The sequence below is a fragment of the Trametes versicolor genome, assembly GCF_000271585.1.
Source record: "Trametes versicolor FP-101664 SS1 unplaced genomic scaffold TRAVEscaffold_7, whole genome shotgun sequence".
In the NCBI taxonomy this organism is placed as follows: Eukaryota; Fungi; Basidiomycota; class Agaricomycetes; order Polyporales; family Polyporaceae; genus Trametes; species Trametes versicolor.
Genome location: NW_007360327.1, coordinates 1,570,403 through 1,592,752, shown reverse-complemented (window position 1 = coordinate 1,592,752; position 22,350 = coordinate 1,570,403). Strand labels below are relative to the sequence as shown.

At 56.9% G+C, this 22,350-nt stretch overlaps 9 protein-coding genes across 9 annotated transcripts; 8 read left to right on the top strand and 1 right to left on the bottom strand.

Moving 5' to 3' along the window:
• Window positions 1–761: 761 nt before the first annotated feature.
• On the top strand, window positions 762–1,706 carry TRAVEDRAFT_48691 (thioredoxin-like protein; the record flags this gene model as incomplete). The annotated part of the gene is made up of 5 exons (XM_008041138.1): window positions 762–800; window positions 863–883; window positions 938–1,042; window positions 1,094–1,597; window positions 1,653–1,706. The coding sequence occupies 5 exons, from the start codon at window positions 762–764 to the stop codon at window positions 1,704–1,706; spliced, it is 723 nt and encodes a 240-aa protein (XP_008039329.1).
• A 488-nt stretch (window positions 1,707–2,194) lies between these two features.
• TRAVEDRAFT_65402 (thioredoxin-like protein) lies at window positions 2,195–3,268 on the top strand (the record flags this gene model as incomplete). The annotated part of the gene is made up of 5 exons (XM_008041578.1): window positions 2,195–2,233; window positions 2,299–2,319; window positions 2,385–2,495; window positions 2,565–3,065; window positions 3,125–3,268. The coding sequence occupies 5 exons, from the start codon at window positions 2,195–2,197 to the stop codon at window positions 3,200–3,202; spliced, it is 750 nt and encodes a 249-aa protein (XP_008039769.1). The 3' UTR covers window positions 3,203–3,268.
• Window positions 3,269–4,775: 1,507 nt separating this feature from the next.
• On the bottom strand, window positions 4,776–7,950 carry TRAVEDRAFT_29674 (proline-specific peptidase). The gene is made up of 6 exons (XM_008040962.1): window positions 7,699–7,950; window positions 7,069–7,647; window positions 6,560–7,010; window positions 6,013–6,502; window positions 5,184–5,952; window positions 4,776–5,133 (listed from the first exon to the last, which is right to left on the bottom strand). The coding sequence occupies exons 5-6, from the start codon at window positions 5,927–5,929 to the stop codon at window positions 4,911–4,913; spliced, it is 969 nt and encodes a 322-aa protein (XP_008039153.1). The 5' UTR covers window positions 5,930–5,952; window positions 6,013–6,502; window positions 6,560–7,010; window positions 7,069–7,647; window positions 7,699–7,950; the 3' UTR covers window positions 4,776–4,910.
• A 1,135-nt stretch (window positions 7,951–9,085) lies between these two features.
• Window positions 9,086–10,115, top strand: TRAVEDRAFT_48686 (uncharacterized protein; the record flags this gene model as incomplete). Its single annotated transcript, XM_008041137.1, has 4 exons — window positions 9,086–9,194; window positions 9,252–9,586; window positions 9,638–10,007; window positions 10,060–10,115. 4 exons carry the CDS (start codon window positions 9,086–9,088, stop codon window positions 10,113–10,115), a joined length of 870 nt encoding a protein of 289 aa, XP_008039328.1.
• A 411-nt stretch (window positions 10,116–10,526) lies between these two features.
• TRAVEDRAFT_59269 (uncharacterized protein) lies at window positions 10,527–11,700 on the top strand. The gene is made up of 8 exons (XM_008041577.1): window positions 10,527–10,572; window positions 10,659–10,709; window positions 10,767–10,911; window positions 10,985–11,014; window positions 11,078–11,153; window positions 11,233–11,379; window positions 11,438–11,488; window positions 11,555–11,700. Exons 1-8 carry the CDS (start codon window positions 10,536–10,538, stop codon window positions 11,681–11,683), a joined length of 666 nt encoding a protein of 221 aa, XP_008039768.1. The 5' UTR covers window positions 10,527–10,535; the 3' UTR covers window positions 11,684–11,700.
• A 372-nt stretch (window positions 11,701–12,072) lies between these two features.
• TRAVEDRAFT_48684 (uncharacterized protein) lies at window positions 12,073–12,281 on the top strand (the record flags this gene model as incomplete). Its single annotated transcript, XM_008041136.1, has 2 exons — window positions 12,073–12,157; window positions 12,214–12,281. The coding sequence occupies 2 exons, from the start codon at window positions 12,073–12,075 to the stop codon at window positions 12,279–12,281; spliced, it is 153 nt and encodes a 50-aa protein (XP_008039327.1).
• Window positions 12,282–13,672: 1,391 nt separating this feature from the next.
• TRAVEDRAFT_150233 (uncharacterized protein) lies at window positions 13,673–15,079 on the top strand. The gene is made up of 5 exons (XM_008041576.1): window positions 13,673–13,801; window positions 13,865–14,178; window positions 14,241–14,316; window positions 14,377–14,705; window positions 14,770–15,079. The coding sequence occupies exons 1-5, from the start codon at window positions 13,702–13,704 to the stop codon at window positions 14,986–14,988; spliced, it is 1,038 nt and encodes a 345-aa protein (XP_008039767.1). The 5' UTR covers window positions 13,673–13,701; the 3' UTR covers window positions 14,989–15,079.
• Window positions 15,080–18,839: 3,760 nt separating this feature from the next.
• TRAVEDRAFT_21203 (uncharacterized protein) lies at window positions 18,840–19,587 on the top strand (the record flags this gene model as incomplete). Its single annotated transcript, XM_008040867.1, has 3 exons — window positions 18,840–18,963; window positions 19,025–19,480; window positions 19,553–19,587. The coding sequence occupies 3 exons, from the start codon at window positions 18,840–18,842 to the stop codon at window positions 19,585–19,587; spliced, it is 615 nt and encodes a 204-aa protein (XP_008039058.1).
• A 1,475-nt stretch (window positions 19,588–21,062) lies between these two features.
• Window positions 21,063–22,343, top strand: TRAVEDRAFT_48680 (uncharacterized protein; the record flags this gene model as incomplete). Its single annotated transcript, XM_008041135.1, has 1 exon — window positions 21,063–22,343. The coding sequence occupies one exon, from the start codon at window positions 21,063–21,065 to the stop codon at window positions 22,341–22,343; it is 1,281 nt and encodes a 426-aa protein (XP_008039326.1).
• Window positions 22,344–22,350: the final 7 nt, after the last annotated feature.

Genomic DNA, 22,350 nt, shown 5'->3' with positions numbered 1-22,350 from the left:
AGACGACTCTCTACTTGTATGGGTAGACTCCATGTTGGTCTTTTTGATAAAGAACACTTGTCATCCCCGGACCGAGAGGAATTCAAGTCTGGTGCGACCGTAGGTTTCGTCCTCCCCTCTCGGCCTTGCGCTGTCACTGTGTATCGTCTACGATCACGGACGGGGTAGCGGGCGTAAATCATGTTACGTATGGCATATCATCCGTAGTCCTCTCAGGTAAGCATCTTCGACCTCGATCGACCGTGGATATGTCGTATCTGACAGGTTTTGGTAGGCGACGCAGTGGGTCATTATTCATAAAGTCAAAGACGCACACGTAGTGCTACTATTACCGGGTCACAAACCAATTTTATAGGCTCTACATTGACGTACGTTTTCATTGTACACACATTAGTTCCATTTATCCCCGAGTTCGCCGTCGGGAGGCACAATATTTTGATTTCATAGGTGCGCGGGCGGCATCGGTCATCTCGGAGATCAACCCAAACATCGAGCTAGCTTGTTCAATCGTCTGAGTACACACCAAGCATGACTCATACTCCACTGCGCTGTCTTAATATGCCAGCGCATTCGATGGAGACACGGCCGCCGGTACGTCAAGAGTTTGCTGCGATCCTTCTGCTTAGTACTCCCCATGCGCTGGATGTACCTAAGCAAGACCGACATACCTGCTGTGGATGCCGGGGGTCCTTCCGACTCTGTTTTCTACTTAAAAGGCATCGGAGTGCGAGGGATTTACAGCACAGCGACAATCACCTACCATGTCTTCTACCAAACAGATCACCCTCTACACAGCCACGGTGAGTTTGTGTTACGGTTGTTGGATATTCTTCACCCTCTGATCTGACGATTCACCGCCCAGTTCTCCCCGTATGCCCACAGGGTTGGTCTAGATAAGCGGCGCGCATATACACAGTCGCTGAATATCTCACTCCAGGTTCGAATTGCCCTCGAGGAAGCAGGTGCGGAGTACACCACCTATGATGTAGACATCCTGCGGAACATGCCGGACTGGTTCCCTCTAGTCAACCCGCTCAAGAAGGTATGGTCAGCAATTATCCGCAAGGTCCATCTCGCTGACGGTTCTTCGCAGATCCCTGCGATGACCTTCGGCGGACCAGAGGTGCCTCCCGACCAGCCCTCCCCAGAGTCTGCGAAGATCGCCGAGTCGCTCGCCATGCTCGAGTTCATCGCCGACCTCTTCCCCGATGCCAAGCTCCTCCCCACAGACCCTGTCCTCCGCGCCCGCGCCCGCACCTTCATGGCGCTCTACGAGAACTACGTGAACGGCCAGTTCAGGGACGTGTGGTTCCTCGGCACCCCCGCGGACCCCCTCCTGCAGGCGCTCGAGATGCTCCAGGGCGCGTTACCCCCCGATGGGGGATTCGCCGCTGGGGAGTGGTCCATCGCGGACGCGGCGGTCATCCCATTCCTCGCGCGCATGTTCCCGTACCTGGAGGCGGGACTTGGGCTGTACAGCAAGGAAGATGGGGTGAAGATGCGCAAGGCGATGGCGAGCGAGCGGTTTGCGCGCATTCGCCAGTACGTGCGGGACTGCCGCGCTCGTCCGAGCTTTGCGAACACCTGGGCTGGTGATGTGAGTGTGTCTCGTCGTCGGCTGATTCAGTGCGCTGATATACTTTGCGACTCAGGCTGAGCAAGTCGAGGCAGCGAAGACGGTTCCGATGCTGCGGGTAGGGGAGTGAGCGACGATGCGCTTCATGGCGTCGTGTCTACTCGATCGTGTAATCTCCGCGTTGGCGAGAAGCTAGCATCCTCCCCACTCAAATGGTTCATGAAATGATCGCGTACAACTTGACTGATATTTACTCTGTCGAAAGCAGCGGGATACGCTGTGCCAGTGCCTACGGAGGTTTACGCGCCAATGCGTGCATACCCCCTTCCATGTGCTTGCTAGGCTTTCGCACAATCGCGAGGTAATCAGAGTATATGCCTACCCGTGCGTTTTGCTCAATGGTTGGGGGGAGGTTGCTGCACCCCTCGAGCGTCTCTTCCCCACAGGTGGATGGGCATATGGCATCTCTGGGGGAGCATACATGACAGTCCGGGCGACACCTGTAACCCCGCTACCCCACTGGGATGACTCTGTCTTCGGTTCCGTCTAGGTTCACTGCGCATCTCTAGTGCATAAAGCCTAGGCTTAGGCGATCACTACATGCATCAAACTCCCATCATGGCCCCCACCGAGCAGTTGACGTTCTATACCGCCGCCGTAAGTCTCCTAGGCTCGCCACAGAGTTTTAGCCCCCTATTGACTTCAAAATTTACGCCTTTTAGTACTCTCCGTACTCCCAGAGGGTGAATTCCACAAACCGGAGACGTCCTGGCGATGACATACTGAACATGATTTGGGTACTGTATAGGTGCACATCGCCCTCGAGGAGGCAGGCGTAAAGTACACCATGTGGGAGTTTGAGACCAGGGGTCCGGGCAGTAAACCTGAGTGGTACTACCAGATCAATCCCTTGGGGAAGGTGAGGGGTTATTCCTGACACGCTTGAACGCTGAGTCTCTAGCTGACCATCCTCACAAATTCACTCCAGATCCCCGCACTTACCTTCGGAGGACCCGAAGTGCCGCCAGACCAGCCCTCTCCCGAGTCCGCGAAGCTCGCCGAGTCGATGGCGATCCTCGAGTTCCTCGCCGACATCTTCCCCGACGCGCCCCTCCTGCCCGCAGACCCGCTCCTCCGCGCCAAGGCGCGCACCTTCACCGAGATCTTCCGCAACTACGTCTCCGACGAGTTCCGCGGCGCCTTCTTCCTCGGCAAGCCCGTCGCAGGCGTCCTGCAGGCGCTCGAGAAGCTGCAGGCCGCGCTGCCTCAGACTGGCTTTGCCGCGGGCGAATGGTCGATCGCGGAGGCCGCGGTCGCGCCATTCATCACGCGCCTCTTCCTCTTTGTGCGCGTAGGCCTTGGGTCGTACACGGAGGAGAACTGGCTGATGCTGCGGGATGCATTGGAGGGCGAGCGGTTCGCGCGTATCAGGAAGTACGTGCAGGACATTCACGAGCGGCCAAGTTTCAAGAAGACGTGGGGCGACGACGTGAGTGCCGAAGAGCTCCGTTTGTGATGGATGTGGCTGACCATGCGGTTTTCGCGCAGGCCAGGCAAGTCGAACTCTGGAAGAATCATCCGGGTCTCCGCCGCAGAGCTGAGCCGATTGCGCAGCCGCCGGCGTGAAGGAAGACTCCTTTTCAGTGTACGAGTACTAGAAGTACTTCACCTTGACTCGATTCATACATTCATATGCCTATCGAGCGTCGTATCTTTCGCTGTCCATGTGTGAGCACGAGCGATGTGGATGGCCGCATCCTGATACGGCAGTGCCGACGCCCGAACGTCTCGCAATCTGAACAGCTGTCTTGCGTCGAAAGTCTAAGAAAGTGCCAGCTGGTACCAGTGAGTTACCCTTGGTCGCTGGACTACCTGGAGCAGTGATACACATGCGACTCACCCTGACGGCATTGACATAAAGATAGGGAGACGCTGCTACAGCGTATAAGAGGGGGCCAGAACTCACAGCGAGCTCGTCAGTCCCGCAGGACCCCACAGAACACCGTCACCGTCCTTCACTGCACCTAACGCTCACTTCATGCACTTGCTTGGGAAGACGCTTATCCTCGTCGCTGCACTCGTGGCTTTCGCGAGCGCGATGCCTGTTGATGATAGCGAATCGCACGGTACGTGGAACCGCTGGAAAGCGGGATCATGAAGGCTAACGGGTTACGACAGGCGCGCCCGCACCCGACTGCCCTTGGCCCAGCCATGTGTGCTGCTGCGGGACTCCGAGCCCTTGAATGAACGCATACACCGGACGCAGGTAAGACGTGTGTGGAAAATGAACCCTAGTATCGGGACTCATAGAGAATTTGACAGGCCCTGAGGAGACCGACCTGCAAGATGTAACCTAAGGTGTTGGTCAGCTGCAGATACGTCGTGTTCAACGATGTGGACATATACCGTTCGTCGAGTCAGAATTGGGTTGGTTGTATTTGTATCCCATTTGTAGCGCTGCGTGTTTAGGTTCATTGCGCGCCTTGGTATCGTCAATGCTGAAATCTGAGATTGCGGTTGATAGGCTTTTATTCTGAGAGTACTGGCACCCTGCGCGAGAAGGCTTGCCGTCGCTGCGCTGTCATGTTCGCCTTGCCTCGACTTTTCGTTGCCAGTCGCTGTACTGAGCAGCTAGATAATTGCTGTCGCAGAAGACCTGTGAGTCGAGTCACGGGTGAAGAGCTCGTGTATGCCGCCTTGGGTACTGGGACGGTTTCTTACTCTTGAAAGAACGTGGAGGGGTGGGAGGCTCGGACTCCAGAGGTTCGGGCGGTGTTGACGATCCGGCTCCCCTCCCGCGCCGTCAGGGGTGGGTGCTGATATTGAGGGAAACGCAGCACCTAAATAACGAATGTTAGCCCTGTTCGAGGGCTTGGAATGCTTACAGGCCGAATCATTGACGATGTTGTACAGGCCGAGGTGCGAAGTTGGCGGAATGAGTTCTCCCAGTCAGGCGAGTGTGTGTATGTGCTGGCATACACTGCGCATATATCTGCCTCAGGGGATATAGTTGTAGTGTGACTTCGTTGACTAGTGTCGTGAGGATGAGCCCTCCAGGTCCTCGAAGTTGAAAGATAAAACCTGTCGCTACTGGGTACATACACAGTGGTGGTTAGATCGCTGAATAGACGCTTGCGTTCGTGCCGGCTTTGCCACAAACCACCATGATCCACACCTCCACACGCCGAGTTTACCCCTCTATTTATTCAAAACAAGTGCTTTACATTGGACCAGGTATATATACGGGTATGAGCCTAATCTTCTGACGTTCGGTTACAGAATACATGGTGATACATGGCGTCTACAATAGCACTAATTACACTCCTGACACTCGTCACTTCTGCAGAAAATCGCCGAGAACCTGCATATACCTCTCCCGCTCCTCCCAGAACGGGGTGTGGCTCGATTCCTCGAACGTGATCCACGTCGCATTCGGGATGTTGTCCGCGAAGGGTTTGGTGACCCAGTCCTGCGCAATGTCGTAGCGGCCGTTAATGACGAGCGTCGGCACCTTGATGTGGTGCAGACGATCGACGACCGTCCATTTGGTGAGTATCCTGTCACCCTGGGTCAGTAGTGACGTTTTTCTTCTGAACGTGCAACTCACGGAGCTTCGTCCACAGTCCGGTCTGCGTCCTCGCCGTATATCTGGAGCAGCGAGTACTCCAGATCCTTCGGGAACGGCTTCGCCCTACACCCGTGCACCGCGTACACCTCAAGAAGGGCGTTCCAGTACGCCTCCCGGTTCTCAAACCCCGTCGCGATCGCGTCTTTCACCGCCTGCGGGAACTTGCCCAGAAGCTCCATGAACGACTTTCCCCACATCGACACGTCCGCCGGAGAGTCGGTGATCACGAGGCGCTGCAGCCCCTTGGGCTGTCTCCGCACGACGAGCTCAGACGCCATCATGCCGCCCCACGAGTGCCCGACGATGTGGTACGCGTCCTGGATGCCGAAGTGCGTGAGGAGGTTGTCGAACTCGTCGAGGAAGAGGTCGATCGTCCAGAACGCGGGTGGCTTGTCGGGGAGGTGCGTCGAGCGGGCGTTCCCGATCTGGTCGTAGAAGATCACGGGGAAGGATTGGTTCGTGAGGTCCGCGAGCGGGAGGGTGTAGTCGTGCGAGAGGCCGGGGCCGCCGTGTAGGACGATTACCGGGGGGCGGGTGCGGTTCTCAAGGCTGCCGAAGACCTTGTAGTAGGTTTGGAAGGTCTCGCCTTGGTAGGGAAAGGGGATGAGGCCCTCGTCGACCGGGACTGTGGTGGCAGGCATGGTGGGGACACCGATGTGCAACAAGGGGAGCGCGCTCAGGAAAGTCGAGATCGCGGTCAGTGGGCTGAACGAGGGGATGAACATTGGATGTGCAGATGCGTTCACAGGTGCGAGGACCGAGTCCGATGAGCTTCATACTGCCGGCGTCTCTTACCAGTGCTATCTAGGGTCTAGCGCGCCGGTCTATTCGGGCTCCATTTGATGCACCGGTGGGCGTCCTCATCCACATGGACGCAAAGCCCGGAAGCGTACATCTGGACACCGCTTTCGGGAGATCTACACAATATCAATATCCAGGTCCACTCGGCGTGATGATCGGTCAACCAAGCATCATGATCGTGAACGGATTACCAAGCCTGTCAGAGTAGACGGAAACCGGTGCAGTACTCTCTGACAGGGTAGGAACAGCGGGGATAGGCGGCGGGGATGCGGTCCCATCATGGGGGTCATCCCAGGAAATAGGAAGTACCGAATGGTAGCGCAACGGCTTGGGTGGACTTCGTCAACCCCCCTCTCATCGAGCACATCTCGACATGCTATCCGACAGGATCGTGATCGTTCTACTCCTCTCCGCTAGTGTTCTGAACTTGTTGCATGTCTTCTTGTGGTCGCGACGCCCGTCAGGGCTGGTCACGAAGTCGTGGCCCCGAGAGTACTGTGAGCTATCCCGCCTAACTCCTCCAATGTACCGCTAAACAAATCATCGATGTGCAGCATACAAGGGGCACGACTACCCAGAGCTCCTCCCGCTCCCGCACGAGCCCGAGCGCATCTCCCTCCTCATGGAGGAGACGGTGCACTACACGCCCCTGGGGTCCGCGACGGACGCCGAATGGCTCTCGCTCTCGACCCCCGGCTTCGGCTACGTGCGCCTCGGCCCCGAGAACCGCACGTTCGTCGTGACGATGTTCCACGAGCTGCACTGCCTGCGCATGCTCAACCTCGCGTTCGCGCCGAACATGACGTCCTTTCCACACGTCAAGCACTGTCTGAACTACCTGCGGCAAGGCATCCTGTGCTCGCCGGACCTCGCGCTGGAGCCCGGGGACTTCGAGGAGAAGGATTTTGAGGTCGAGCGGACGCATGGGGTGCATGAGTGCAAGGACTGGCCGCCTATCTATAACTTCGTCGCGCAGAACTACGACGGGTGGAGCAAAGATGCAGGGTATGGTGCGTGCGATCTCTCTGCGTGCTGTATGATTGGCCAGCTGACATCGTTGCAGCGTATACGCCACCGATCTACGGGGAACACGAACATGCATGAGGGGCTCTCCGAAGTTTATGTGTACATACATCTCTGTTCTAGTATCTGCATCACCCGTCGTCCTCCCTGACCGTCGCGAGATAATGTTCGTAGTTGTCCTCCGCGGCCCTATACACTGCTGTCCAGTCCTTGCACGTATGTGTAATGTCCGACGCTGTGACCTGCCCGCCCGAGGGTGCACGCACGGTCTCCAGCCGCAAGTCTGCTCTGCAGCTGACGGTTTGGCGGAGGTAGTTCATGCAGTGCTCCGCCATACGCGCTCGCCTTGATTCCATGCCCGCGGACCGGTCGTGGTAGAGGTCGACGAGGGTGTCGCGGATGATGTTCAGGCATCGCAATTGATGGAACATGGAGAGGGTGAAGGAACGATGGTCGGGTCCGAGGCGAAGCACGGCGCCGCCACTTGGCAAGGTAGCGTTCCACTCTGCGATCCCGAGTTCGGTTTCGAGGGCGTAGTGGAAGCTGTCTTCGTGCGAGAGGTGCGCGGTGCGGAGGAGAGGCAGGGACCACGTGCGAGGGTAGTCGTCTCCGCGATAACCTGTGAAACGATCAGCTGAAGCACCCGACGTGCTTGTACGCATTCACGCACTGTATGAGTCCCGCGGTGCATCATGGTCATTCCCGCCTCCCCTCAGAAAGTTTTGAGAGGCAAGGAGCACGAGGGAGCTGGTGGCGAAGAGGAATATTGACAGAGTGCGTAGGACGGTGGACGGCATAGGCGTGGACGTTCTCAAACACTGCTGGAGACCACAGATGACGCACAGTGAGCGCAAGAGGGGAGGGAAGGGCTGTTGTGGCGAGCGCCACAGCCTGTCGGATTCTGCGGCCGCGTTAGTCCTGTTCTCTGACAATCGGGCGCGGCGCGACAGCCGTGCTGTGTATCTCGCTGTGATCCCCCGCACACGCCGTAGATCAGCGGGGCGATCAGGACCCCTTTCTTCGTCCTGTATGATGGGTATCAGTGACGCCGGCCTTTGCCCTTCCTGGGACCGGGAGCAGTATGAACAGCTCAAGAATGGAATCATAATAGCAAGCGTGGGGCGTGCCTATTGAGATCAGAAGGTGTACCGCGGCGGACTTCGGTCCCTTGAGGGTGCGTCGGCAATCGAGGCGACAGCTGGGTTGCGCCCAAGACTGCCCAAGATCGGAGGGTCCGGAAGGGATCTGCTGTATCATTATGCATTGATGTAACCAAAAGATTCCGCTATCAGCATGGGCGGTAGCATGCCAAGTGACGATCCAGATAGTGGATTAGATTTATCCATGGGATAGAAGAACACTAGTGATCAGACGAGGCATGCAAAGGGTCGACAATTCCGCAGCAAGAAGCGGCCAGTTATGCCAGAAGACCGTCAAAATGAAAGAAGAGAACTTAGAGAAAAATTCGAAGGCCCGAGTGTTTCCCTGTGTTTCCTGGGACGGTGTAAGTGAGAGAGCACCACAAGCCTGGGAGACATCATGCGGGAGATCAGTATTTGTCCTCCGATTGATCTTCCGCGGCCGGAGAGTGCCTAGATGAACACCCGATTGACACTGCGCGCCGGCGCTCTTTCAATACAGTCGTTCCGCTTGGCGGCCCATGTGGGCAGCGACGGCGGTTGTTCCGCTCTCAAATTCTTCTTCTTCTTCTTCAGCAATAATGCAGGCACTCAAGCTCTCCAAGCGTGGGCACTCGAATGCTCGACTCGGCTCACTGCCAACGAAAACGCCGTATCCGACCGCCACAATGCCCGATTTCCCGCCGACTCCGGAGTTCTCAGGTGCGAGTAAACGAGGCAGCGCATCATGCATCAAGTGTTGGTCGGTATCACGGTTCTTGCATCATAGCTAGGCACTTGCCTGAGTGCGGACGACGCTATCGGGCAGTTAGATCTACCAGCTAGGAGCAGGCGTTGCGATATCGCCTCGGTGTGACTTTGCCCACACGACGCTCCACTGGTGCCCTCTCTTGCAGTCCTCTAGGAAAGCAAAGCCCTATGCAATCGCCTCCCGAGTATGTTCCTCTGTACAGAAGGGGCTCCTCAGAGGAACGTGTTCTGCACGAGCCCTTGTTGAAGGAGGAAGTAGATCGCCCGACGCAATCAGGTATGTCAATGCATCGCACGTGTGATAGGTCTTCACATTGTGCTCATAACTAGACAGCACGAGTAGGGGCAGACCGGTTCCTCATCTGGAGCGTCGCAGGAGTAGCAGTGACTACGGTCTTATCGATACTCCTCTTCGTCAATGGGCTTTCGGCCAACAACAGTCAGCCTCAAGTCGGCGTACCTCCATTGCGGCCGAACCCATACGTATACCTGGACAAGATACTTCAGAATTCGACCAAGACGTTCCCGCCTATCATCAACTTCCCTCAGGTTGTTCTGCAAATCGACAACGCAGACAAGTCGCGCACTACGCGAGAGCACGAGCGTGGCCGAGCCACCGCGTTTGGCACGGTTTACCCAGATGACCGTCGCGTTCTAATCACCGATTCCGTGAGCATGTCTTTCGCGGCGGTAGGAAAGCGACTCACCTCCGTCACATAGGTCTCGGCGGTGGTTCAGTTCCGCAACCTCGACTACGCGATGGAGAACTGCGTCTTGAACATCTCGCTACCTGTCGAGACCGCTAGATTCCACCCCGACATAAACCTGATACCAACTACCGTGATCGACGTCTGGACCTTGGAAGACTCGGCGGAATTTGCGCAGGACATCCGAGGAGGCGCTGCCGCTCGGGCTCCCGCCCGTCGTACACTCCTTGCGACTCTACCATTTCCCAGCTCAGGTTCGCAACAGTCGGGGATTTTCCGGTGTCCCTCTGGCGCTTTTACCACCCTCGAGCTCGCGTGTGCCCCTAGGGCGGCGAGATGTTTCGTAGATTTCTGGCAAGACAGACGGGCGAAGCCAGTCGGAGGTGAGTTCTCGCCATACAACGCATCTGGTCATACGGCGCTGACGCGTACCAGGCGTGCACATCATTCAGTATTCCACTCCCGTGGAGTTTGGGAGTACCTGGTCCTGACATCGACGATATCGTTGTCTCGCGCATGCTCACGATTGCGCTATACAATCGGGGCTTGATTCTTTTGTCAGTACTATAGTATAGGGTGGCCTGGGCAATCGTGCGGATCCCACCGAAAACGCTTGCGAGCATAAGGTTTGACGGTTTACTGCGGACCACCAGCGGAATGCACTTCTCCTGCTTGCATCCGCAGAGCATGTGCTTCTGCATCTAGCCATCAGCTGGGAACCCATCACGATCTAGGAATGATCACTCTGATTCGGAGCAGCCCTCGGTGCAGCGAATAGCGTCCGGCTTGAAACGGCGCAGTATATAGCAGCCTCAAGTCCGAGACCGCCACTGCCCGCTATCGTATCAAGTACCGCTCAACGTCATCGTGAGGCACTTATCCCGACCCCGAACCCAAGATATCGCTCTACCATGTCTGTTCACGTGTACGACGCTATCAATCCATCAAGTGAGTACCGTCGCTCAGTATCCCATCGCCGGTGGACACGGCCTCGGTGAACGTGCGCATGCGTTGATACTCACACCGTATCGTAGAGGATGACCTTGATCTGTACGCCAAGATACTCGCTGAAGCATTCGGCTACGGTGAGTTGACTCATCGCCTCGGGTTTGTCGTCCAATAACTCTGAACGACTTGTCCAGAATATTTCGCCGGGGGTTTGGGGGGAGACAAGGCGCTGCAAGAGCCGTTCCTGCTCGCTCATCTCACTGCCGCGCTCGCCGCGGGAGAAGGCGAGATACATGTTGTGGCGTTGGACGGCGTTGGCCCCGTCGGTGTTGCGCTGTGGTATGTCTTCGAGTGGAGATCGCAGTACACGCAACGCCCACTCACATCTGCTCGCGCGCGCACTACCGTATAGGTTCGGCCCAGGGCACAAGTTCCTTGATTCGTGAGCATCACATTGCTGATACGAGTATGTGCTCGGTGCGCTCTGCTGATAGCACCTTCGCAGCGATGCGCAGCGAAACGCGGGCTGGAACGAGATCATGGGGAAGCTCGAGTCCAAGTACCGGGACTGGTGGACGACGGTGAGCGATCATGATGCGCATGGGACTCCGTACCTTGCGCGTACCCCCACAGTTGCTGATCTATCGTGCTGCGGTACAGTTCCTGAACCAGTACGACGAGCTCGTGGAGGGCTCTCTGGGGCCGGGCGTGAAGCTCGCCGGTTACCATCTGCAGGTGATTGGCGTTTCTCCGGCCCACCAGCGGAAGGGCGCAGCGGGCGCGCTGATGAGCTACGCCCAAGCAAAGGTACGCACAACCCTGCCCGGTCACGGCCGGTCAACTCACATCAAGGCATCGCCTGTAGGCTAGCGCGGCGAAGGTTCCGACGCTCTTGGAGACTGTGGGCGCTACGAACGTGCGTCGCGTTTCTACGTCCTCGCGCGCTGTGTGTCCGTGCTAATGTGTTCATGCACCTCATCAGGTCACTATATACAAGGCACTCGGGTACACTCAGGCTGGGTCGGGGCCGATAGGAGCTCCGCCTCCGTATCCGGGCACGTTCGAAATGTTCGTGTTCATCAAGCAGAGTAGCACGGAGGGGCAGGAGTGATGTGTATGGATATCCCCATTGTTCGCACATGAAATGTACGAGTTCCTGAACCATCAACAACACTCCTGAGCATCACTGGGCGTGCGACTATAGCTTGCAAGATGCGTGCTGAACGAGTACTCGTGAGGGTGCCTGAGGTGGGAAAACAACTCAGTTCCGAGAGTGCATTGCCCCGAGGGTCTGATGGAAGAAGGCTAGCGGATCCGTAGTCGGGCTCGCAAAGGCTCGCTTTGGCGTCTGTGTACACCGACTCACGACCGCCCGGACTTACGAACGAGGAGATACCGTCCAATGCGGATTCCTGTGCTCGCGGGCGTACTATAAGAACCCCCGCGAGCGACGCTATCTCCCCAGGCCTTCTTCGAACCCTACATCCCACTCAAGTCACCATGCAGTTCACTCTCAACTTCTTCCTCGTCCTCTCCGTCTTCTCCCTCGCCGTTGCCGCGGCCCCCGCTGCCGAGGCCATCAACGGTACGTCGAGCCATTCTCTCGATCGATGGCGAGTCTGACAGGTGTTACTACGACAGCTCGCAACGTCGATGCCTGCGTGGACATTGCCGGACGCTCCGTGCCCTCGCCTGACGCCTGCTTCTGAACGGTAAAGATCTTACACCGCATGTGCATGTGCTAGTCGCTGATCGCCTAAACAAACCCTGCAGTATACCCAGAATGGACTAGCCCGTGATGTTGTGATGTATGCTTGTGTGGACTACGGGGTGTATCGGTGTTTGATAGTAGCGTGGGACGATGACGAATAAACACGGTTGTATCAGAGCTTCATGTGTGATACCGGCAAGCGGTTCTATCCTATGCAGTCATTGCATGGAAGTTACAGCGTGATCTCTTAGCCGGTTCGGAGAGAGCGGGTTCCGAGTCCGGGCCAAGAAGGGTCGTAAGTATATTGGAAAACGTTTGTATCTACCTGATGTGCGTATGCTCAATCTCAAATGCGGTCGACTCAACATTGGACATTGAGTCGAAGAGCATGATGCGAGATTTGACACTGACACTGACAGTATCTGTCTTGTGGCCCCTCTAACGGCGACACCGTTCCCGACCCCCGGGTCGGGAACGCGGCGTGCTCTATTCTAGCACGTGTTGTGGAGGAGGGCGCGCTAATACTTTCTGCATGAGCGTAGTACGCCGCATAATACTAGGATATCAGGATGGTGCGAGTGAGTTGTCCGGCCGGCCAAGCGTACCACGTAGTGCGGCGGGAGAACATCCTGGGTAAAAATCATGCTCTTGCCAAGATCATACTTTGATGCATGATGCGCTCACATGCTTTCGAACGAGCATCTGGGCCCCACAAGTCATCTGGTGATAGCGATTGTTTTTTTGGGAAAAACTCCTGCTAACCGTAAGCCGATGCAAAGATGACTGACCTGCACGCAGCAGCGAGGTACGGGCCTATCGGGCCTATTCTGTGATTCGACATCAGGATCTGCAGTACAGAATCAGTGGCGCAGACCGTGATTCACGGCATCAGGCTGGGCGGCGACTGGGAGGAGTGGTGGTATGCGCATCACCATCATGGATACTCGTTTTGGGGAAGTGCCTCGAAGCTGCACAGCCACTGCGACGCGGTATTGGCTGGCTTCCGACGCTAGACGCCCGTAGATGCATGCTTCGCATCATTCCATCCTCTCCTCGTGGTCCTCCATCGACGGATGCCGCCTCAACCCCGCCGTTATCTGGATTTGGAGCACGCGTAGAGTCCTATCGGTAGCCTGAATGGCGTTCCGAAGGCCGAACCGTCACCGGCGGCGATGGCGCAAAATGCAAGGCACTGACGTTGTATACAGGGCCGCTCGGTCTTAGGTGCCATCTCAGCACATCTTGCGTCCACGCTCCGATCGAAAGGCACCTACCCGTATGTGCTGTAGTTTGCATCGCCCGCTTCCCCATCATGCTCACACAACGACAGTACCAAGTTGGTGTCAGGCACGCGAGGCAGAGCTTATAGGAGTCGCTTTTCGCACAGTACTACCGCCAGTCCCGCCACCCCTCACGCAATGTCCGCCAACCCATTTTCCCCAGCCGGCGAGAGCGCTGCCGACCTCTGGCTTGAACGGTCCAACCTTGTCGGTGCCGTGCTTGGCGGCGTCGCCTACGGTTCGTACTCCTCCCTCTACCCCTCGCGTTAGCTTCGCGCACGCACTGACATAACCGTTGCAGGGGTGCATGTCGCGGTGTTCGCTGAGTGCATCTACCGGATAAACCCCGCTCGCGGCAGCGTTGCTCGCAGCCGAAGCAGTGGCGGTAGTGGCCGTTTCCAGTCCTGGTTCCTCGTCGGGTTCATCTTCCTACTGTTCCTCATGGGCACCATCAACCTGGCGTGCAACACCAAGATGAACCAGCTCATGTTCATCGACAACCGCGACTTCCCCGGCGGTCCCAACGCCTGGTTCTTCACCAACTACAACAGCGGCATCAACACCGCGGGTAACGCTGCCTACATCATCGCGAATTTCCTCGCAGATGGCTTGCTGGTACGTCAATCTCGCTGTTTAGCGGCCCCGTTCCGACGTACTCACTCGGGTCTACTCTACAGCTCTGGAGAACGTACGTGGTGTGGAACTCGCTCTGGATTATCGCGTTCCCTTTCATTGTCTACCTCGCCTCCACTGGTGAGCCGCTTCTCACTTGATCTCAAGTCTACGCAAAGTCGCTGACCTTCCCCCGCCTAGCCATGTCAATCCTCACACTCTTTCAAGCCTCCCGCCCGGACGCGAGCCTCTGGACGACCGTCACCATCCAGTTCTCGCTGCCGTACTTCTCGATCTCGATCGCGCTCAACGTGCTGCTCACGCTCCTGCTCGTCTCGCGCCTGTTCTACATGAGCGTCAAGGCGCGCCGGACCATCGGCGGCGAGCACGGCCGCACGTACATCTCCATCGCCGCGATGCTCCTCGAGTCCGCCGCGCCGTATGCGATCGTCGGCCTGATCTTCATCATCACGTACGCGCGCAACAGCAACGTGCAGAACCTTGTCCTCCCGGTGCTCAGCCAGATCATGGTACGTCGTCCCTCCTTCCCTCCGCCCAGCGGTGCTCGACTGGAGGCTGACTGGTCCTTTGCAGTGCATCAGCCCGGAAGTGATCATCCTGCGGGTCGCCATCGGCCGCGCGACGAACAGCACGGTGCGCACACCGGAAGCCTCCATGCGGTTCGGCAACCCCAACCAAAGCACGATGTCGTCCTTCCCGGGGTCCGCGAAGCGCGCCGACTTCTCTTACGGGTCTGGGTCGACGACGATTGGGTCGCGGCCCGACTTGGTGACCTTCAAGGGCGACGTCTGAGGGAGGAGCTCGTGGCGGGACGTATAGTTATTTATTTATTCGCTGGCAGGCCGTCGGTACTATAGGATGTTGTATTAGGCTTTGAATCAGCCTGCTGGATGTTGTATCCAAGATTATACCAGTCGCCTGAGGGACTAAGGACGCCCCACCGCGGGTTGATACTTGCAGATAAACGTCCACCCCTTCGAGTTCCTCTCCGACGTCTTTCTCTTGAAGGCCTCCTTCCTTTCAGCGCGTGCGGCCACGCGGAGCCTTCAACGGAATTTTCCTCAACTACGTCTGGGCAGAATTCCGTGGTTCTTTCTTCCTCCGCAACTTGTCCCTCGAGCGCGTCCCGTCCCGCAGGCGCTCCGATTATTGTGAGCGAAGCTGCCACAACCGGTTGCCGCGAGAGAATGGATCGCGCCGCACGTCACGCACCTTTTGCACCTCGTGTACGTCGGGCTCCGATCGTATACGGCGGAGAGCTAAGAGATGCCGCGTGACGCGCTAGCGGTGTAGCGGTTTCCTCACCTGGCAGGACCTTCGCGAGGAGCCGAACTTTAAGAAGACGTGGGACCACGATGTGAGTGCTTTGAGGACCCGGTTGTGGTGTATGCGGTTGAAATGCTTCTGTGCATGCCAGGCAAGCGGAGCTACGGTGTCTTGGCACACTGTCTACGTGTGAGCCTGAGTCCCGTGGGCGTCGCCACACAATGATGAGGCCTCGAGACGACGTCCGACTACCATCCGAATAGGTGTCCTGCGTTGAAAGTCGTGAGAAGGCGTCAGCCACCAGAGAGCCACCCTCAGTCGCCGGACCACTCATAACGGCAATACTCATGCGGTCTCTCTCGAAGATGGCGCTGAGACCAAAATAAAGAGGCGCTTCCATGTCGTATAAGAGGCAGCCCGAATCTGCAATATCCAGCAGGATCCCATCGGAAAGCACACACCATCCTTCACTGCACTCCTCGCCCATACACTATCATGCACGTCCTCGGGAAGACGCTCCTCCTCGTTTCTATGCTCCTCGCACTTGTGGGCGCGATGCCTGTGGATGATGGCAAGCTGGAAGCCGACAGTGCGTAGTATCTGAGCTGGAGCGACGAGAGCGAGTCAGGACTAACCGGCCGCGATAGTACCTTTCCAGCCGTGCAGATGTAACCCCCAGTGCTTTTGCTAAGGGTTTATATGTGCGTGCCCTGGTTAGCAGGTGAGCCGACACGTGCGTACGTAAAGCCCAGTATCCAAACTCACAGAAACTCGAATCCGAGAAGGGGAACTCCCAACCCCCTGCCCCGTGAAGTACAGGCCAACTCGCAAGCATGCTTCGGCGGTGTTGATATGCGCCGTTTTGCGTAGTTAGAGCTTATTGTTGAATTCCATGATAATCTGTCCGGAAAGACCTGTTCCGCACAGCCTACGAGCGGGAGCAGATAGTCGCGGGTGAGACCAAGGCCGGCGCCGATGACGACCGGGAGCGCGTGCGGTTTTGGGAGCTGCCGGAGACTTTGTAGTGGGGTTTCAAGCTTCAAGGTCGTAGTGAATCGATTTTAGTGAGTGTATTGAGGTCGTGCAGGTGCTCCATGAGAAAAATCATCCGGGGCTTCATCGCATAGCTAAACCGATTACGCCACGGTGGGCGTCTCGGTGGCGTGGCTTGGTTCCGTGCGACTAGATATGCGCCACCTTGATCCTTTCTGGCCAGTCGAACGTCGAGTCTTTCACCGTCGACATTGAGCGCGATCCTTGTGGGGACGCCTCTTGATAGGGATGAGAGGACATAGCAACGTCCGATCGCCTCCGGGACGGCTGTCTTGCGTTGAAAGCCCTGAGAACTCGTCAGCCACCAACGAGCAACCGGAGCATCCAGAACAGCGCTGTCCATACGACCTCACGAGAGCCGCGCTGGAACAAAAATAGAGAGATGCTGTTGTCGGGTATATAACAGGCGGCACGAACTCGAAGTAAGCTCATCATTCCAACGAGACACGCACCGTCCCTCGCTACACTCCTCGCTTGCATACTTCACTATGCATCTCCTCGGGAAGACGCTCGCTCTCGTCGCTGTGTTCGTCGCGTTTGTGGGCGCCATGCCTGTCGCTGATAGCGAGGCCGAATGTGCGCGATACCATCGGAGCGAAAAGGGCGCATTAGGGCTGACGAGTTGCACCAGTGGTGAACATCCCCCTCTGCAAGTGTGACGACAATAATGTCTGTGTTTGCCTGCGGGGAATTGAGTAAAGGCATACGCCGGTTAGCAGGTACGACAATCCCTGGAGACGTAGAGCCCTTACATCGAGACTCACGAGGAATTGACCAGCATATAGAAGGCCGACTCGCCGCCTGCGACCTGCAAGCGCGTTTCAGCAAACTTGAATGTACCTCTCGTGTAGCTAGAGTTAGGTTTGCAAGTGCGAGGGGCGCGTCCCTGTGTACAGAACTTAGTGAGAATCAGTATAGAGCGCTTGTACAGTCCGGGTCGGGTACTGCTCTGCCGCACAAAATGCCACATCCTGTTTTTACCCGGCCGCGTTCTGCATTACCTGCAATATACCCCGCACAGGAGCCTGTAGAGAGTATGTGAGCGCATCTGAGCCTCCGCCGCCTCGATCGGGCTCAGAGTCTGAAACGGCCGATAAGTGTTGGCAGTAGCTTTGACTGACGTCCTGGAAAATCTGTTTCTCAGAGCACTATGAATAAATCCGTACCCTGGATCGTCAACCTACATCCATTCCTCTAGGGTAGCGATTTCCAGCGCGTCGAGTACCACGCATTGGACAGAAATTTCGTCGGCACTCTGGAGAGAGGGTAGCTGCCTCGAATAGCAAGTTTTACGACGCATAATGGCCCGTCAGAGATCCATAGGGTTTACAAAGAAGCGTTGGTATGCTAGAGTGTCTCAGGCGTGGAAGACTTAAGAGTACAGTAAGTGTCCAAGTCGCAATGCGCCGGCTCGGAGAGCAAACTAGGACCCATGACACCAGGGGCATCACTCGAGGTCCGTGTTCCCGATTTAGATCTCAGATTCCACTCTTGCGGCGGTATTGCTGCAGTACTGGACTGTCGTGTCGTCTCTGTTCCCCCCGCCGTCCATTCGTCAAAGGCTCAAACCATGGTAGTCGAATTCGACCTAGCTCAGGAAATGTATTGGCGCGCTCTGACAATTTAACCGAAGATGATATCGCATGCCACTGAGGCTCACCTCGGTATATCCTAGGAGTCTCATGAACGACTTTCCCATATAGAGACATCATTCCGCCACCTCATGACTGCCCGACGATATAATACTCGTCTTGGACTCCGAAGAATCTGAAGTGGCCCACTGAGCTCATCAAGGAAGAGGTAGAACGTGGGCGGCTTGTCGGGAAGGTGTGTCGTGCGAGCGCTGTTCCTGAACTGGTCGTACTTGTATCATGATAACGGGGAAGACTCGTCCACGAGATCGGCGAGCAGAAGCAGGTAGTCGTGTGAAGGGTAAGGGTCACCATTCATGACTGGGGGTGCATGCGGTATCGGAGGCTATCGAGTGTCCTGTGGTAGGGGTTGAAGCTTTGAAGACCTTGCCTTAGTCAGAGAAGCCGGGGTCCATGAGACCGTCGACAGGAACTGGGGATAAACATCCAAGGGGTCTACAGGTACGGGAGTTCAAGTTATTGCCTCATGTTGTCGGCATCTCTGACTATCAATGTACCAGAGCGCGCGCGAAACTTCGGTATTTCATTGATATACCGGCGAACATCTCGTCTGCATGGGCACAAGTTCCGTATCATAGATGCCGCTCAGTCACCGGCGGTATTGTGGGAAGGGGGAAGTAGCGGGTTGACTCCAAGGTTGCCTCCTGCCATCTGGTTGAAGCCCATCTCAGTATGCTGTCCGACAGGACTCTCTTCATCCTGCTCCTCTTTTCCAGCGTTTTGAACCTAGTATCCGTCATTTCGTGGTCGAGACGGTCGTCGAGGCAAGGCGCGAAGTCGTTGCCCCGGAAATATTGTGAGCTCCCTCGTCTGACTCATGTCTCCTGCACGTTGCTAATTCACTTGTGCACGAATAGCATGCAAGGGATACGACTACCCCGAGCTACTACCACTCCCACACGAGCCCCAGCTCATTTCCCTACTCATGGAGGAGATGGTGCACTACATGCCCCTAGGGGCGACCTCCGACGCCGAATTGCTCTCGCTCTCGACCCCCGGCTTCGATTCCGAGCGCCTGGGCCCGGACGACCGCACCCTCGTAGTGACGATGTTCCACGAGCTGCACTTTTTGCGCATGCTCAACCTCGCGTCCACGCCGAACATAACGACCCTCCCGCATGTGACGCACTGCCTCAACTATCTGCGGCAGAGTATCCTATGCTCTCCGGACCTCGCGCTGGAACCTGGGGACATCGAGGAAAGCGACTTTGAGGTGGATAGGACGCACGGCGTGCACGAATGCAAGGACTGGGCACCCATCTATCACTTTGTCGCGCAAAACTACGACATGTGGAGCGATAAAACTGGCTATAGTAAGTATCATCTCGCTGTGCTTTCTAGGCTCCGCTGACAATGATTGCAGAACACACGCCGTATGTCTGTAGAGGCCAGCCGTAAAGATCTCGTCGAGGATGTGTAGAACGTGCTCATACATAGTGCTCAATCCCGCGTACTCGTCGTATCAACCTGGTCTCTCCCCACCCGTGGCGAGGTAGCGTTCGCAGTTGTCTTCCGCGGCCTTGTATACGGCGGTCCAGTCTTCACTTGTGTGCGTGATGTCCGATACGGTGACCTGAGCGCCAACGGACTCTGCGCGGACGTTATCTAGACGCAAGTCGGCCCTATAGATCACCGTATGGTGACGGTAGTTCATGCAGTGCTCCGCCAAGCGCACTAGCCTGTGCCCGACGTCCGCGGACGGGTCGTGGTACAGGATAACGAGGGTGTCGCGAATGGTGTTCAGGGATCGAAGGCAGTGGTAGAACACGAGAGCGTGAACGGACGATGGTCGCGCCCGAGGCGGGGCACGAGGCCGCCCTTGGGAAGCGTCGCGTTCCACTGTGCAATTTCGAGTTCGGTGCCGAATGCGTATGTAGTGGAAGCCGGTGCGACGGAGTGGGTGAGAGAGTGGAACGTACGGCTGAGGATAGGCTGTTGCAATCTTGTGCGTTTATAAGATGTTTGCTCCGAGACACCGGAATACATACCGTTATGTTGTTATATATCCACGTGAGCGGTCGAGCTCCAACTGTATCAGCTGTGAGCAAGTTGTGAGAAACTAGCGCGAGCCAGGACTTAGGACACGGAGGCTGAAGCATCGCTCGAGGTCTGTGTTCCCGATTCAGATCTCAGATTCTGCTTACCAGCGCCTACTACAGTCTGCGGCAGTGAGTGACGCGGCCACGGCCGATGTGTCTCCTCCCTTCAAGTTCACTCGCCGTCACCTTATCAAAGGCCTACACGATGGTAGTCATACCCGAACTAGTTCGGGAGCTCGTATCGGCGTTGTCTGATGTAGTATCCGAAGAGGACTTTGTTCGCTCAAAGTAGGATCCTTCAAGTTACGGGAGACCAAGCTTGATAGACTTGCTGACCGCCCCATTTGTTATAAAGCCTATTGAGATCGCAGTCGGTAAGAGTGGGCTATATTCCGCAACATACTTATCTGAGGCCCACGAACACCAGGTCGAACAACTAGATGTTCTGCTCCAAAAGGCCCGAGCTCTGGTGTGCGGGCTCATCAATCGCCGTCGACCCCATAATCGCCTTCCTGCAGAGATCCTGGCCCACATCTTCTCATTCGTTGCGAACTCCGAAAGCTGGGATGGCAGCTCATACGCTCCACCGTGGGGTGTGCCATCTCAAGGAGGCCAGCCTCGCGAATTGGTGCCCCTCACCGCAGTCTGTCAACGCTGGCGCAGTATCCTCCTCGAGACACCTCTCCTGTGGTCCACCGTCCACGATAGCTATGAACATGATCGTGCCCCCTCCTTCACCCACTACATACATCGTTGCCCTCGCGGACCCCTGGCCGTCTACATGTACAAACTACCGCACAGCGTCACGCAGGACTTTCTCGCGCATCACAGCGGGCGCGTACAAGACCTCTCCATCATGAGCTACCGGGGCGACGGACTCGGCTTCCCTGACGCAATCGCGTCTTTTCGAGCGGACGAGCTGCGACGGTGTATGCTCCACCTGCACGACGAGGAGTATGTGGGCCCGCCACTGCAAACATTCTTCCATGACGGACGTGCCCCGCAACTACGAGCCATGGTGTTGGAGTTCCCCCCTTACCTCCCACACAACCACTTCCCTGCTCTAACCCATATCATCCTAAAATGTTCAGCCGCGGCTTCATTCAGCTTTCAAAATCTTCTGGCGTTCCTGTCAGGCTGCCCTGCCCTGCAGGTGCTTCACGTGATGATAGCGTCTACATCTAGCATGCAAGCACCTAGCACGCCTCCGCCACCGCGCAGCTGCCCTCAGCTCCAGCATCTCCAGAAGTTCTCCGTAGTCGCCTTGACGAGAACTCACAACCTCCCTGGACAAACGACTAGTACTCTCCCGCACGCCCTGCTATCCTCCATAGTCTTCCCTCCGCAGTGCCTCATCTACATCTGCCCTCTAATCCCCACCGACACGTGCACATTCGTGGGCTGCATGTCAACACCCGCTACGCTCTCGTCGATGCGCGTCGTCGGCGCAATGCCGAGCAACTCGGCGCAGAGCGGACCAGTACCTGTAACGTTCACGCTTGTCCAGCCGTCCGAGTCCCGCGGCGTGCGCTACGACATATCGCTGGGAAGCCACGACGAAGACGCGGAGGCCGTCAAGTGGAGTATACGCCTCACCATGGCTGCCTCACCGTTCTTCTCCGCCATCCGCGAGCTCTGGGTAGGCACCGGGGCCATCGGCCTCCTCTGCGGAACCCAGGACAGCATCCTCCGGAGCCTTCCCCGCCTCGGGTACCTTTCCGTGGGAAGCTCCTCGCTGGAGATCAAGGGGCTGTACGACGTGCTCGCAGTCCTGTCGGCGGTGTATGTGCAGGGGGACGCGCTCGTGTGTCCTAAGCTCGACACTCTGTCCATCATCGCCTTTGTACCCGCCAATCAGGAACACCTGGTCGGGCGTGTGCGGCACGTCCTCGCTATGCGCAAGGACCTGGGAAGTCCCCTCACGCATCTCGCGCTCTCTTTGGACTTTGAGCCTGAGGGGAAGGCACTCGTGGAGGCGCGCACGCTGGGCGCGCTCGTGGAGCGCTTCGCGCTGAACGACCCGGAGGTCACAGATCTCACAGCGGACATCGAATGGGAACGTTATTGGGAGGACCGGGTACCGGCGGGGTGTGGTGCGGCGGACGAGATACGTGATCATTGGCCTATATGGACTTGACGAGCGG

Bases quoted from the DNA above. Each gene is read 5' to 3' on its own strand.
- TRAVEDRAFT_29674 (XM_008040962.1), bottom strand. From the start codon at position 5,929: ATGTTCATCCCCTCGTTCAGCCCACTGACCGCGATCTCGACTTTCCTG. The intron at 5,134-5,183 runs GTGAGTTGCACG...CCAGGGTGACAG, and splicing joins CGGACTGTGGACGAAGCTCC to GATACTCACCAAATGGACGG.
- TRAVEDRAFT_150233 (XM_008041576.1), top strand. From the start codon at position 13,702: ATGTCCGCCAACCCATTTTCCCCAGCCGGCGAGAGCGCTGCCGACCTC. The intron at 13,802-13,864 runs GTTCGTACTCCT...TAACCGTTGCAG, and splicing joins GCTTGGCGGCGTCGCCTACG to GGGTGCATGTCGCGGTGTTC. The intron at 14,179-14,240 runs GTACGTCAATCT...TCTACTCTACAG, and splicing joins TCCTCGCAGATGGCTTGCTG to CTCTGGAGAACGTACGTGGT.
- TRAVEDRAFT_59269 (XM_008041577.1), top strand. From the start codon at position 10,536: ATGTCTGTTCACGTGTACGACGCTATCAATCCATCAA. The intron at 11,154-11,232 runs GTGAGCGATCAT...GCTGCGGTACAG, and splicing joins ACCGGGACTGGTGGACGACG to TTCCTGAACCAGTACGACGA. The intron at 11,489-11,554 runs GTGCGTCGCGTT...GCACCTCATCAG, and splicing joins AGACTGTGGGCGCTACGAAC to GTCACTATATACAAGGCACT.